Below are 14,840 nucleotides of genomic sequence, written 5' to 3'. Positions count from 1 at the left end.
AATATGACTGACCAAATTTAAAGCTGCATTAATACATTTTTAAACACTAGGGGCAGAAAACTGCCAAAACAAGCTGGAAAAACAACTGCAAGCATATCATGTCCCACCACATATTTTCAAATTCGCAATGGATATAAACTGATTCAAAGGGGGTTTTGTGCTTTGAATATAAATAGCTTGCCAGAGTGCAACGAAAGCATCAAAATAGACTAATAGAGCTCGTTTATCAGAATAAGAAATGCCAATAGGTCTAGGCTACGCCCCGAATGTCTGTTATGTGTTTATTAACTGGGCCAGGCCTCCTGTAATTTTACAAGAGTGCCAACGGGGCAAAGCAAACTGAGTATCCCTGCAGTAGAGGGCCTCACTGGTGGACTTCAGACCAGGACCTGAGTTGGACCGAGTCCAAGTTATTATCCATGTAAATGTATTAGAGCTCAGCTGCGACCCAATTCCATCATGTGATGTGTCTTAATCATCGTGTGAGAGGAATGTGATATATAATGCAAGACAGAGACTTTCTATACAATATTGTACAGCCAAGTTTTAAGTTGTGAATTTGACTCAGTTGTTTTAGAAATGTTGACTTTAGTGTCCAAATATCTTGGGTTAGTACGTTCTTACTGTTAAACTGTGCATTTGTCCTTCCACATCCATGTAGTTCACTTCTTTAATTTCCTCATCTTCCTAGCAGGAGGAAGAGCACCCCAGCCTGTTGACAACCAGATTTCTTGGCTGCATTTGGGATTGTGAGTTATAAAAGCAGAATAACTTTCAAATGTATGCAAGTCTGACTATGTCAACAAAGCAAAGGAGGATCTCTGGATACAACACACACAGAGGGAGAGTGACTTCATTATCTGCTGAGCTAGACAGAACTCCACTCTAGCTTTACATTGCAAATAGTCTTTGCTGCTCTTAATCGCGAACACATTGCACCATTAACATGTTTACAAATGAGTCTGCAGGAGGTGTTAAAGACGTCGCTTGCCTTCATTTCAAACTGAAGCTTATCGGTGCTGTCCCTCTTTATGTCAGTGTTTAGTCAGTTCTCATATTTATACTGAATGACAAATCAGACTGAAACAATCTCTATTTTATTTTGAAAAAAAGCATATAACACATTTCTTGAAAGAACCATACTTAATGTGGAAACTGTTAACATGTTTTATCTTCAACAGAAAATAAAACCAGTGGAAGTACATCAACGCATTGCCCATTGAGGAGCAGTATTTCATACATTTAGAAAGTGTTGATGTAAAAAGACACTTCCAAACCAAGAGTGTATTGTTTGGTTAATCAGAGTCATCTGTAATATCATCTTGATCCACATCTTCCTCTCTGTTGACTGTCTTGCTTCCCTCAGAGTCAGTCCCCGGGGCCTAAAGAAAAGCACATGAGAAACCTTTGGCAAACATGCTGAATTAAAGCCGTGAACCAGCATGGAGGAGAAACTACGTAACACGGGGTCTCAGAACTGACATCAGACGTGTTCCCTGTTAACTGTGTCGGCCACTAATCATTAGCGTGCTACAGAGCTCCAACAGTTATCTTATCAGCCCTTTCCAGTTTCCACTGCCTGTTGAACTGTTTGGTTTGAACTTCACAAAGTAACGACCTACTCAGCAGCAGTGGAAGCACGTTGTTTGGCTCACAGTATTATTACTGTGTGCTGCTTATACCTTCAAATAAAACCTTTCAGCTACTTTGTGCTTATTTACACATTAATCTGTTTTGTATTCACTTCCATCCATTGTTCAGTTTAATGAAGAAGGTTTTATTACGTTTTTCTCTCTTTCTCCCTTTGTTTACAACGTACACTCCCTGATTTTTGGGTTTGCCGCTGAATCTCTCAAATTTCCCAGGTTGTTGTTGTTGTTTTGAAAGGCACCACAGTTAATACTAGTTATAGTATAATGAGTGTAAACACATTGTCAACTGTAATTGCATTGTTAATACCTGTTGGTCTCTATAGTTTTTCACCATTTTGATCAAGTTACTGCTGTTTGGACTAAACTCTCGGCCATGTTGTCTAAAATGTTACAGAATCGAAACTTTCCAACTTTCCATCCCATCCTATTCCCGTATCAGATGTGAACACAATGCCTGAACATGGCAGGTACCTCATCCTCTGCCTGGTCCTGAGGCAGCGGGGAACGTTGCTCCTCCTCATCTTCATCACTTTCTTGTGACTGCTGAGAAAGAATCTCTTCACCCTGCAGCATATATTGTTTGTTTACTGTAAGCGGACAAACATGTACAGAGACACTTACAATAAGTTCAATAATGTTGTACCTTCAGGTTGCGATTCTTCAGGTTGCCAATCCGAAATGCCTCCTGACAGTTGTTGAGCGACAGCATGGCCTTCACTCTGTAAACAAACAGCTCGAGGCTCTTCTTTAAGGCTGGTACGTGATTGGTCAGGCTTGTATCCTGTTGAATCTGAGCACCAACACATTATGACAGGGTTACTTAGTTCTAATTTAACAGGAATATTCATTACATCTTGAAAGATTTGGCACCAGTACATGTAGAGAGATGTCTCCAACTAAATAAATTAGAAATGAATGAGCTAGAAACTGTGTGAACTGTTTCTACCTTAGAATGTCCACACATGTGATGGAGCTGCCGGGTGCTGAGCTGGAAGGTTTTTAGCAGGTCCTGGACATCCTCCTTAAAAAGGCAAAGCATCACAGTCACCCCAATGTCAGCACTTCATTATCTCCGCCAGAAGTAATTACATCAGGACAACTATTTAAGAGTGCCGGCGACATTTCAAAGGCCATACACTCGCACAGCATTTCACAATTCAACGTTCAGCTTGATATGACATTTACAAGCTGTATTAGGTGACATCATCTCATGCGTACCATGTGCCTCTTGAAACTGTTGTCCAGTAGTGGCATCCCCAACTTCAGGAAAGACTCCAGGAAAAGGCGGCCATACTGGCAATAACAACATTATAATCAGTTAATACAGAGTCACAGCAGAAAGATCTCTTTCTCAGCACTCACAGCCAACTCACCTTCAGGCACACATTGAGCACCGGCCTAGAATCAAACACCTGTGGAAAGAGATTAGAGCACAAATACGTGAGCAGATGAGCCTAAGACTAACAAATGCATAAACTAGATGGGATAAAAGGGATGCGATTGCTCATTTAAGTTAACCGAAAACTACTCAAAATATGATGGAATACTGGACTGAATGCTGGAAATCGATGAGGTTAAATGTGATAAATCAGTTCAAAAGACATGCACAGCCATTAGATCATGCTGCTAACAGACCTTCACTAGGTCGACCAGGACATGAAGATTTTTGACAGCCAGGGTCCATGTCAGCAGCTTCTCACTCTGAGCCTGAAGGAGAACATGGGTCGCATGTTTTAGTAGTTAAAACACACAGACACTTACATACAGTTAGTTATGCACAAACATCTTTGTGTTCTCCTGTACTGAATACAGGAGAACACAGTGTACATGTGTAGCTGATGGCTTACCTCAGTGTTGTCACTGACTTTGCCAGCAGGAATCTTCCTGATGGCCTTTTCCAGCTCTGCCATCAACACTTTGTAGAACACCAGGAATGTGTGCCTTAAAAAATGGAAGAATTTACAGCATAAATAACAACAATATGGATAAATAAACTCTTTAATGTGATTATTATTGATTTATTGTTATCACAGTTAGAGTGCTGGATGGCAGGAGCACATGAATCAATCCAACCGCAATCTGCTACTTTTGTATGATCACGAACTCACAAGCGGCCTTGCATTTTGCCCTGAGACCACTAAGCACGATGAAGTGATGGTGGTTCACCTGTTGAGAGTGGGCCATGATGCAGAGCTCTCATCTTTTGAAGCATTGATGAGCTCGGGGATTCCCACTCCAGTTATTTCCTCCACTGCCTTCAGGACATCGTCGACATGCTCCAGGTAGATTCTGCAGAGAGGAGAAAAGACAAATAAATGCTTCTTCAAAAGGTTCTTCAGAGACAATGCAAATGATACAAATCAATTTAAAGTATTTTGATAAATTACCTTTACTTATTCATAACTTAATTCGTGTGAATGATTTACAGAAGCTAAAAAATAAGTTTTTGTTACTTTCCATCAATTTTGTAAGCAACTTTTTTTTGTTTTGTGCACAATTGATTTCTGAAAAGCAGACACACCTCAGGAGAGTATGAAGCGCCTCATTGAATTTGTTCCCTCGCTCCCTCGCTCCGCTGGCTGTCACCCATTCTTGGCTGAGGAATCTTTTTGCTAGGGAAGCTTGGAAGACAAAGCAGGCATTCATCATCACAGTCCAATTGATCGCAGATGAGTTGATTTAAGTGAGGCAACGTGTCAGACTGACCAGTCTGCTCTCTGTAGGCAGCAGGGTTGCCTCCTTTCCCTGACACAGTGGACAGAAGCTGGGAGAGACACAGGGCTGTGCTGAGACTTGGCATTGTGCTGCGGAAGTTCACCAGGTACTCAACGCCGTGTCTAAACAGAGCAAAAACACAACTAAAACCACTAGACTTTATTAGAAAAGTGTGATATTAAGAGTTGCTCATACCTGTGTGAATGTTGTGTTTTATGTCTCTTAAACTTTATCACTCACTTCACAAGCTGCCCCAAGGTCAAATCAGCACTTTCCTCTTTTAGTCGTTCAGCCAAAACTCCCAGCGCCTTCTTCAGTAAGCCCCGCTGTCCTGGCTGGCTGAATCCAGACCTGACAAACACACAGACGTAGATCCATCAGAACAGAAGCTAGACACACCGACTCTTCCAAAGGCCTACTGCTCTGTGATTCTATAGAGATTCTATAGAGTTAAACAATTCAATGTCTCCTCCTCACCAGCTGAAGTTGGTGTTCAGGACCTGCAGGAGCAGCTGGTAGCCTGATGACATCAGATGGTGCTCCTGAACATCTGTGGCGGGCCCGTCCACAACACCGTTGTTCTCAGACAGCACTCTCTAGGCGGGAAAAAAAATCACAAATGTAAACAAACAACAATTTATTTAGACAACTGGAAGAAAGAGGTATGGTCTCCACTCATATCTACAGATTTCTTTGCACCTGAAAATAGTTGTGGCAGTTCTCCAGGTGTGAGCAGAGGGCGGGCAGCAGCTGGACACAGTAGGAAGCAATATCCTTGGAGCTCCTCTGTTGTAGATGGGAGAAGCCCACGCTCTTATCGGTCCTTCCCTGCACAGGAAAATATCTCATAAGGTTTGGTCTCATATAAGCCGGCATAGTAGTTTTATACAGTTGGAACTAAATATCATTGACACGCAAAGCCTCTCGGCAGAAAGGACAGAAGATGTACTTTCTTTAGGCCTTCATTTTATTTGCTTGTATTAAAGAAAAAGCTAAGAAATCAACAATGAATATTGCAAACAGATGTGATTTCATAATTTCTCTGATCAGCGCTTATCACGTTAAGCTGTTTTTCTGCACCTTGAAGAAAGGAGGTCTCTTGGCGGGGGCAACTGTAAGACTGAACTCCAGCTTGCGATGCATATCCTCCAGCAGGAACACCAGCTCAGCAGGACCCAGCAGAACCTCCTCCCGCACCTCAAGCACAGAACAATATCAGAGATGTAGAACAAAAACCTGTGTATTGATGCATGTGCTGCTTAAAACTGTGCAATAGATTAAAACTGCATGGACAATGATTTCACTACAAAACAATCTGTGTCATATATACACACACACACACACACACACACACACACACACACACACACACACACACACACACACACACACATGTAAGCTGATGTACTCTGAATAACCTCAACCCTAATCTGAAAGGGGAATTGAAGTATTTCAACCTGGACCCTATATCCCATGTTTCTATGTCTAAGTGACTAATGGATACAACTATTATTTCAATAGGTCCAGGAGTTTGTCTGGTGCAGAGGAGGAGGAGGGAAACACACTGCGATGATATGCCTCGGTTATCCGCATGGACCGTTGCACGTGAGCCGATGCAGAATCGTGACGAGGAAACGTTTGGATCTTTTACAACTCGTGCTGGTTTCTCCTGACGGCAAACAGACATTCTCAAAGCTCCTCTTAGTTCTACATTTCTTCCGACTGTCTTGTGTATTGAGAAAATGTTGGATGTGCACGGACAGGCGAAGACCTGCCACACAGAAACCCAGCGAAGGGCCGTGTCTGATGGTGTGATATCACAACCCTCACGAAAGGACAGAGACGCAGCTGTACAAGACCGACGGGAATCACACTTTAAACCACCTCCAAATGTGGTTTGGATCCGATTTGCAAAAAAATCTAAAAAATCTAGAAAATAGATTTGAGCTGGAAGTCTGAACGAAGTCTGGACACAACAACAAGGGAAAATACAGAAGTTACCCTTTAGAGTTTGAAAGCCTTTATACATCAAATAATAAGAATGAAAATAATGTTTTGAAGAAAGCCCTACAAGCCTTCTTGTTCCCTTTCTTACCTTGGTGTGGAGCTCAGAGTCCAGCAGTGAGCGGGACAGCAGGCCACACTGCAGCACATCAAGCACCTCCATGTCCAGCTCCCTGAAGAACTGTCGGTAGGACACCAGACTGACACCTTGCCGCATCTCCTTTTCCTTCTCCTTTTCTGGCTGCTCCTTGAGCACAAGCAGAATCCCCTTTTTTAGCGCAGCTCCATCATAAAAAAGAGATTAATACGCGGGGCTTAAAGTTTACCTGCTGAGTTTTGTCTGCTTCGGTCATCTCCTCGAGTTGAGAGCTGCTCTCTGAGGAATTCTTACCGGGAGCCTTCCTTTTCTTTCCTGTGCCGTCTAACATAACATATGTGAGTTAGACAATTATGTGAGTATTTATTCCTTATTCTGAGTAATTGGTTTGATTAATGTGGAAAAATATCTCCCGGTACCTTTCTTTGCCTTATTCACAGGAGCAGCAGAACTAAGTGTGACCCCATCTGGGCTTTCCCCATCAAAGTTGGCAACAGGTGGAACATAGCCAGGTGTTTCTGAAACATTGTTAAAAGAATTGATGCCACGTGGCACAGTGGGCAGATCCTCAGCATTGATGGATCTAAAACTCACCTGCCAAAGCCCTCTCCAGCAGTGACTGAAGGTAGGTGATGTTCTGCAGACGGGTCATCACTTTCATCTTCATCTCGGTTTCTTTTTGTTCACAGAAGGCATTTATGACCTGTCACAGAACAGGCTTTAGTCACATGTCTGACCTCCTTTTTAAAGAAAAGTGTTGTAAAAATCAAATCCCATGCAGTAACCTCTCTGAACCAGTTGATGGCGTGAAACAGCAAAGAACAGAAGAGTTCCCGACCAGCTTTTGACAGGCTCTCCAATTTCTCTACGACGTCCATGTCCGTTAGGATCAGAGGGCAGCCTGGGGTCCAGCAAATGTAAACACACACACACACACACACACACACACACACACACACACACACACATCATTTTACAGCCATAGAGATGCGATCAAACTGGTTTTCAGGAGAAATGTGTAACTTCCACATCCTCACCCAGCAGGCCGTCGATCTCGTCCAGGTCTCCCTGGTGCAGTTTGTGCTCACAGAGTCTCAGGAGGCGGAAAAATGGAGACAGACAGAGAGGAGACACTCGCCTGTCCCCACAAAACACGGGAAGGAAACAAAATGCAACATCTCGTTGATTGCACGTTTGTAATATATTATGAAACAAGTGAAATACATAATTGATTCCAGATTGACTGACTTGTGGGCCTTTGTGGTTTGACTCTGCTGCTCTCCTTTGGTCTGGAGATCTTTGGCCAGCAGCGGCAGTAAGTTGATGACAATGCTTCCCTGAACCTCCAGGTCGTACATCACACGGGGCGTGAAGGGGAAGGAACTGAGAGACACACGGACATGTCAGGAGTTACAGGAATCAATGTTTATTAAAACGAGTCATTTCCTATGCTGCCAGCTGCCCATCACTAACCCGGATATTTCTGGTCCGAGATCCACCACAAAGTCCGCCTGGAAGTCATCGATGACACTCTTTCCGATTGTTTGCTGTTGGTTGGAGAACAACACGACCAGAGTGCTTAACGATGCCTTAGTTGTGTCTTCTGTCGGATGCATGTCAGATACTGTACATGTAACAATGGGAAGTGTTTGTCTGAGACACACCTGCACCTGTGGGTCCAGGCTCGAGCTCAGCACCAGATTGGCCAGTTCATCATAGTAGAGAGCTGCAGCCTCAGGTGAGCTTTCACTGCTGGACTTCACCAGCTCTAACAGCGCCGTCACCTGCAACAAGCGAGACACGAAGATATCTAAAGACCAGTCAACTGCAGGTACTTACGGTTCACTGTGCGCTCTGCTGACAGGTGTAACAGGAATGAAGAGGAAACGCATCTCAGGTCTCAGCTCTCAACTGATAATAATGTGCCTTTTATAGTTTGCGACAGGAGAAGTTATTGCTGTAACCCGTAGCTGGTGTGCAGTGTCTGAATCAAGACACTGACTCTGTACATAACCGAGAGGCTTGAATGTAGGCCCCCCAACCGCCAAATGAAGGGTTATCTATTTACTATAGATACCGTCCTGGGGTAGTGCTGACCCCTGACCCTACCCAAACCCTCCTTGGTAGAAATTGTATATTATATAAAGGTTATTATGAAAGTTATTCACAAGTCCCGGTTGATAACACACCACTGCTTTCTGGCAAAAGTAGAAACACAAATGTTAACCAACGCCATCTTATCGGCTTATAAAGCCGAATGAAATGCAAAATAAGAAGTAACAGGCTTTTGGATGATACTTATTGTTTTATATGATATAAACACTAAATCTAGGGCTGAAGAACATAAAAAGTTACTGTTATCTGTATGCACTTGAAGTTATGGACTGCAGCTATAACTCAATAACTCCCCATATCTGTAAGCCACAAAAAAGTAGTCTGTCCCACAGTAGCCATTGGCCGGCTAGTTCTCCTCCCCTCCCTCTATCTATTTTGCAAGGACACTGTTGCTGCATCCTGACCTGAGACAACTGTGATGGATTTAAAGCAAAACAAACAAACAGAGCATTTTTTTTCCCCCCGTGCTAAATTATGATGGGTTCAAGCAGACCGTTCTCCTGCACTGGCACAGCGCTAAAACTCAGTGTGGAAATAGGTCTGGCCATAAGAGTCCAGAATAAAAGTGATGTTGAAATGAAAAATAAACAAAAGAAAAACCAAACTAATGAGAAATCACAAACTGTAATGTCCGTGTGTTATCTGAGTGTCTTAATGCAGAACATGTACCTGTCTGAGCGTCTCCTTAGGTAATGACCCGTTCGACTCCTTCCCTTTAAGCCTGGGGGGGGGGGGGGGGGGGGCAGCAGAGAGCGTGACTGAGATAAAGTGACAGAATGAAGAAGTAAAATGTGTTGCGTGTCTATTGCCTGTGAGTACCACCTTACCTGATGGCCCCCATGCTTCCTACAATCCTGATGGCACCGATGATGCCAATGCGCTTGTACTTGGGCACAGTGCTGGAGAGCTGTTTGCGGACCACTATGTGCATGTCATCCTGAGTGTAACAGAGTCAGAGAGCTAAGTCAGCGAGGGGGGGGGGGGGAGATGTAGTCAAGGAAAAAAGACTGAATTATATTGTGAATGTTTACCTGGATGTGAGATCCCTGCTGCTGCTGCCCAAAGGCCAGGCTGCTCAGGAGGTGGAAGAGTCTGCGGATCTGCTGGGGTGTGAGGCTGTCCATGTAATCTAAGATTCCCTGAGTCAAATGTAGTTCTCAGTTAAAACCAAACGCAACAATATTAAACCTTTGTAAGAAAGCCATCACGGACCATCTGCTGTTGGTACATCCATCATTTCAGCTCAAATTTCATTCATACATTTATTTGAATAGTTTTGTTTCTCATAATAATGAGGAAAAATAGTTAAACATTTGTATATGTACATATATGAGGACCTGAAAGCTCAGATCCATCATTTTATGCATTTTCAAAGTGTGCTTTGGTGAGCAAATACAACAGCAGGTATAAGGACCGCCTCCTTACCTTGACAAAAACTGCATAAAGGGCCATTTCTGAGGGTTTTTCTGTAACAAGGCACAAGAGCAGCTCCAGAGCCATGTCCACCTCCCCACCCACACCACTGCACACATGGGTCACCAAAGAGCCCACCACCTCCTAACAACACATACAGGACGGAATTAAAATGACTCGGCTGCAAACACAGCAGATAAACAGGTTTAAGCACTTTTTTTTTAAAAATGAATCCCAAACCCACCTGTTGGCAGTAAGAGTCAAAAGCTGTGAACGAGTGTCGGTACATGTGTCCACCAAAGGGCACCACACAGGGGTCAGGGGAGCGCAACAAGCTCTGAGCCAGAGCCAGGATGGAGGGGAAATACCCTCGCATGACCTAGAGCATCATCATCAATTAATACAACCAATCATTCAAATAATAATACATGTAAAAACAAAATGCACCGTGCTGCTGTCTTTGTATTTGAACGTGTACGTTCTTGTACGTCTGCAGACTGACCCACCTGAGCGTAGTCCCTGAAGGTCCTCTGGAGCAGAGCCTCCTGGATCAGTCCAGTCCTCACTTTCCCCTTCAGCACCCTCTCGGCCCCCCGCCGGCTCTGGTTGGCATTGGTGGAGTGGAGGATGAACAGCACCAGCAGATCTACTACCTGACATGGCCGAGCACATGTTCAGGGATAGACGGATCCACACCCCCACAGACACACAAAGATGTGACACATTCAGACAGGTCCTTGATTGTTAAAATGTCCATTGTGTCCAAACTTTGTGACTGGTTTTGAAGACGACAGTTGGTGTACAATATGATAAATGTTTCTATCATTGTCCAGACTTCATAAACAACTGCAGAACTGTCGTCAAAATGAATAAATTCCGATAAATTGTATAGACATCAGCCCAGAATGGTATGTAAGCGCTCTGTTTACACATTTATACTGTTTACTGAACTAAGAAGATGACACTCACCTTATGGTCCTCCTCTCCGTCCACGGACTCTATTGCCTGATTAAAAAAAACGACAGTAATCGTTCAGTGAGCAACACTGAAATTGACAAGACATTCATTCAAAAGCATCAGCATGTATTTGGCAATTAAAGCAATGGGGAACAAAACACGGATTCATTTCCCACCTTGAGCCAAGCCTCAGATATCATTTTCTGGAATCGCACCGCCGACTTGATGCCGTCCAGTGTCAACGTCACGCTGTCTTGGCTGCTGCCAGCTGATGGTGTGGAAGCGGACCTGCTCCAAGAACAGACTTACTCCATTAAACTCCAGGAATGCAGCTATATCAAGAACCTTCTGGCCTACTTCAAAACATCTTCCTGACTGAATATACTGATGAATAGCTGTGAGGGATTTGGAATCTGTGTTGTCTTACGCGGCTGGTCCTTTGCTCTTTATGCGGCTCTGAGAGGCCTGCAGCACAGCGGGGAGGACACACTGCTCCAGCTCCAGCTTTTTACGAAGATCACACACCACCTACACGCAGGACACACACACACGCCACATTCTTGATTTCAAAATATACATACTGTAAAGAGCACAACTACTATCTCGCGTTCCCTAAATGCATAATGGTGTGGACTCTGAGTCTGACCTCATAGGCATCAGAGGCTGAGACAGAATGCAGGATGAACTTGACCACCACAGGTAGGTCCTCCAGCTGCACAGCAGCCAAGGTGACCATGACGGCTCCACGGACCTGAGAGAGCAGACAGTGACAGGTAACAACACAGAGACATTCAAATACATGTAATATAATCTGTGTGTGTGTGTGTGTGTGTGTGTGTGTGTACTACCTCAGTAAGTAATGAGGAACTGAGGTTCAGACTAGAGAGGGCATCCAGGATGGGGACAGTCAGCTGAGTGTTCTCCTGGAGTAAAGAGCTACAGGGAACCGGGATGAAAACAGCAACTCATACAGCACAAGTACCACAGATGTGTAGCAGAGATGTACTGCACATACTTGAGCTCTCTGGCTATATCATTGTGCTGGGAGTCCTCCAGTATCTCTGGCAGACTGCTGATGATGTCACGCTGAACCTCCACCGGTGCTACCGACACCAGCTCCATGAGCTTCGCCGCCAATTCCTGCAAAATAACCGGCCACAAAGAGGGCTGTAATAAAGACCTCACCGTCTAGACATTAGTGAAGATGATTACAGGTGTAATGGAACAGATCAGCAAAAATAAAAACACTGTTATTGACTTTAATTCTCACGTGCATCCCTATCATCAGAGAAATGGCTACCTTGCTGTCCACAACTCGGTCGAGCCATTTAAACTGGTTGATGATTGTGTGAGGAATACTGAGCCCTCCATCTCCAGCACTGTGAGGGACAGAACAAGCTCACGTTTAGAAAGATAACACAGCGGCAAAGAAAAAGTGTAAAACGGTTAAAAATGCTGTGAAAAAACTAAATACTGACCCATCAAACATAAATTCAAGGAGCTTCTCGAGCAAGGTGTTGATGATGAAGGTCTGCGTGAAAAGGAAAAGTAGATTATGGATTCGTGGAATATGCACAGAAAAATACATTTTGAATTAGTTTTTCTGCGTGACATCCTTTGTGAAGGGTGGTGTGCTGTGGTCTTTGGGAGAATCTATGAAAAAATCTCACCTGCAGCATCTCAATCCCCAGCAGCATGCGTAGCAGACTTTCCTGAAAAGAGCTGCCATTACTGCAACACAGATTAAAAACATGTCAGTATGTCACACCATACAGTCAGACTCCTGACATAAGGTTGGTCTAGGCCGGAGCGCTCCTCTGTATAAGTTCTGCTCACGTAGCCTCTATTAGCATCGAGTGTGTTGATATGAGAGTCACCTGGCGTCTCCATCAGACAATCGTGGGACACATGGAAGAAGGCAGTTCCTAAAGCGCTCAGGGTCCTCAATGTGAGACGCCAATCCAGCGGTGAACTCCTGCACAATCTGAGCAAATAAATGTCCGTGAAACACAACCGCCTCATGTTAAAACGCTTGATCTTGTGTAGGGACGGTGTACAGCGTATACTTACCCCCGGGTACCTGGGACTCTTCTGTAGTTGGTTCCGTATTCTTTTTTGGAAAACGACATGGTCGACAGCTAGGGGGGGAAAAAGATAAGGACCAGAAAAATCAGAAACTAACTTCATTCACTGGCTTGGTGTGTTTTGAAACTTGGATTGAGTGTGTTTATACCGATCTCATTAGATGTTCCGCCTTGTTTCAAGGTGACACCTGCCTCCCGAAGAAAGACCCCAAACACACTTTCATTTGTTTCCTCTGGAGCAGGTTCCTTTGCTTTGCGACCAGTGGTGCGACCCTTCTTTGCCTCTATAGAGAGAAGAGAACAGACCTTAAATAAAACAGAATCCAGCAGAGAATACTGGGCTCCCCATGAAGACAATACTTGAGACGAGGTGCCATCAGTTAATGAAGGGAGTAAGATATGGTGTTTCCCTGTTATGTTAGATTATGTCATACTCCTGTGATGTGACGTCACTCTCAATGTAACGTAAATAATGACAGGCATCTGGGAATTTGGATATCTTAAACCCTGTACTAACACGTAGGTTAGTTATTAACTGTTGTGATGTTACGTTACATAACACTTACTAGTGGTCGTGGTTGCTCCATCTCCTTTATCCACAGAGCGTCGCCTTTTACGCATCATCTGATGAAATATGAAGGACAACAAGGTTTTTAATGGCTAACGTTAGAGCGAGCTAGCGTCAACAGTAGCAAACAAGCTAAGGTATCGTTATAACAAGTGTACTTCACTGGGGACATGTTACAGCAAACGAATGTACTGTGGCTAAGGTATTAGTTAACAACGCTACAATACAAACATGCCATATTTAAGTATGTGGCGTTATATCGAGGTTATGTTAAATGCTAAAAAGTGAGACATACTTGGGAGACAGACGAACGCACAGACGGCGATGTCACGACTAAAGCTAAAGACACAGAAATTACTAAACAAACTCTCGCGCCAAAGGTGTCTTGCGCGTCACAAACCAGTTAGGGATCATCTATTTAGATGATCTTCATAGAGTTTAGGGAACCGAGGGGGACAGCTCAGAAGAAATTAACTCGTCTGAGAATAATCAAATAAAGCGACTGTACATTGTATAGTAGCTCCTTTATAAGTTAGTCGGTTGACTGAAGTTATTGTGCTTTTAAAAGTGGTCCGTATTTCTACATGACAACGACTACAACATATTTTATACTGTCCCTAATTTTCTAGCATTGGGTCGCATGTTTTACTCAATCATTTTGTCCGTTGGTGGGCGGAGTGAGAACTCTGTCGACATATTTTCGAGCGATCACTATTTCCGGGATACGCCGTGTAATGAAACATACACACCCCCAAAGCGATGCACCTGCGCAACTATATCAAAGAGTGTGTTGTACATTAAGCGGTTTACCTGATACCTGCTTCCTTCTTCGCCTCGCTTGGTTTACTACAGCGATATAGTCCATTCAAGTCATGATTCACGAGCCGTTTTGTTTAAAAAAAGAGCAGGATAATTTCCTCCAGGAAAAACAAAAAGGATGAAATCGTGAAAATTACAAAATGCAGTATTCATGTTTTGGCAACCTTTTGACTGAATTAAAGATAAAACGTCAAATTGAGAGTTACTAAATTCATGTTATGGTATGTGTAGAAGCATTTATAATCAGGGTTTAGCAAATCAAAATGTTTACTTACTCTTGCATGATTTTATTTTGACATACAATCATTGATGACTTTCATATTAATGTGATGGTATATTGGAACCTTCGAATCCCGTCCCGTAGGCTGCAGGATGTGAACCATCTTGAGCGATAAATACAAGATCTTTGGCTATAT

At 43.5% G+C, this 14,840-nt stretch overlaps 1 protein-coding gene across 2 annotated transcripts; it reads right to left on the bottom strand.

Moving 5' to 3' along the window:
- Nucleotides 1-1,087: 1,087 nt before the first annotated feature.
- Nucleotides 1,088-13,933, bottom strand: fancd2 (FA complementation group D2). Of its 2 annotated transcripts, none has more exons than XM_079296999.1 (44): nt 13,901-13,933; nt 13,604-13,661; nt 13,187-13,321; nt 13,024-13,091; nt 12,831-12,937; nt 12,624-12,684; nt 12,432-12,484; nt 12,254-12,332; nt 11,969-12,093; nt 11,802-11,889; nt 11,600-11,704; nt 11,381-11,481; nt 11,130-11,241; nt 10,966-11,001; nt 10,503-10,649; nt 10,241-10,375; nt 10,009-10,140; nt 9,615-9,722; nt 9,411-9,520; nt 9,253-9,304; nt 8,133-8,252; nt 7,942-8,015; nt 7,717-7,851; nt 7,506-7,606; nt 7,254-7,369; nt 7,063-7,171; nt 6,888-6,986; nt 6,698-6,792; nt 6,463-6,618; nt 5,448-5,564; nt 5,067-5,195; nt 4,845-4,963; nt 4,608-4,718; nt 4,359-4,489; nt 4,174-4,273; nt 3,819-3,941; nt 3,500-3,593; nt 3,288-3,359; nt 3,026-3,064; nt 2,871-2,945; nt 2,599-2,673; nt 2,296-2,442; nt 2,124-2,216; nt 1,088-1,382 (listed from the first exon to the last, which is right to left on the bottom strand). In XM_079296999.1, the coding sequence occupies exons 2-44, from the start codon at nt 13,659-13,661 to the stop codon at nt 1,296-1,298; spliced, it is 4,329 nt and encodes a 1,442-aa protein (XP_079153125.1). In that variant the 5' UTR covers nt 13,901-13,933; the 3' UTR covers nt 1,088-1,295. The 2 variants fall into 2 exon arrangements, with proteins under 2 accessions (XP_079153125.1, XP_079153126.1); XM_079297000.1 differs by having other exon boundaries at nt 6,463-6,612.
- Nucleotides 13,934-14,840: the final 907 nt, after the last annotated feature.

The sequence above is a fragment of the Melanostigma gelatinosum genome (genome assembly GCF_949748355.1).
Source record: "Melanostigma gelatinosum genome assembly, chromosome: 3".
Classification (NCBI taxonomy): Eukaryota; Metazoa; Chordata; class Actinopteri; order Perciformes; family Zoarcidae; genus Melanostigma; species Melanostigma gelatinosum.
This window is presented reverse-complemented; position numbering and strand designations above follow the sequence as displayed.

Excerpts from the sequence above, each read along its gene's own strand:
- fancd2 (XM_079296999.1), bottom strand. The coding sequence starts at position 13,661 with ATGATGCGTAAAAGGCGACGCTCTGTGGATAAAGGAGATGGAGCAACC. Across the intron at positions 13,092-13,186 it reads CGGAACATCTAATGAGATCG|CTGTCGACCATGTCGTTTTC; the intron begins GTATAAACACAC and ends TTCCCCCCCTAG. Across the intron at positions 2,674-2,870 it reads ACAGTTTCAAGAGGCACATG|GAGGATGTCCAGGACCTGCT; the intron begins GTACGCATGAGA and ends TGCCTTTTTAAG.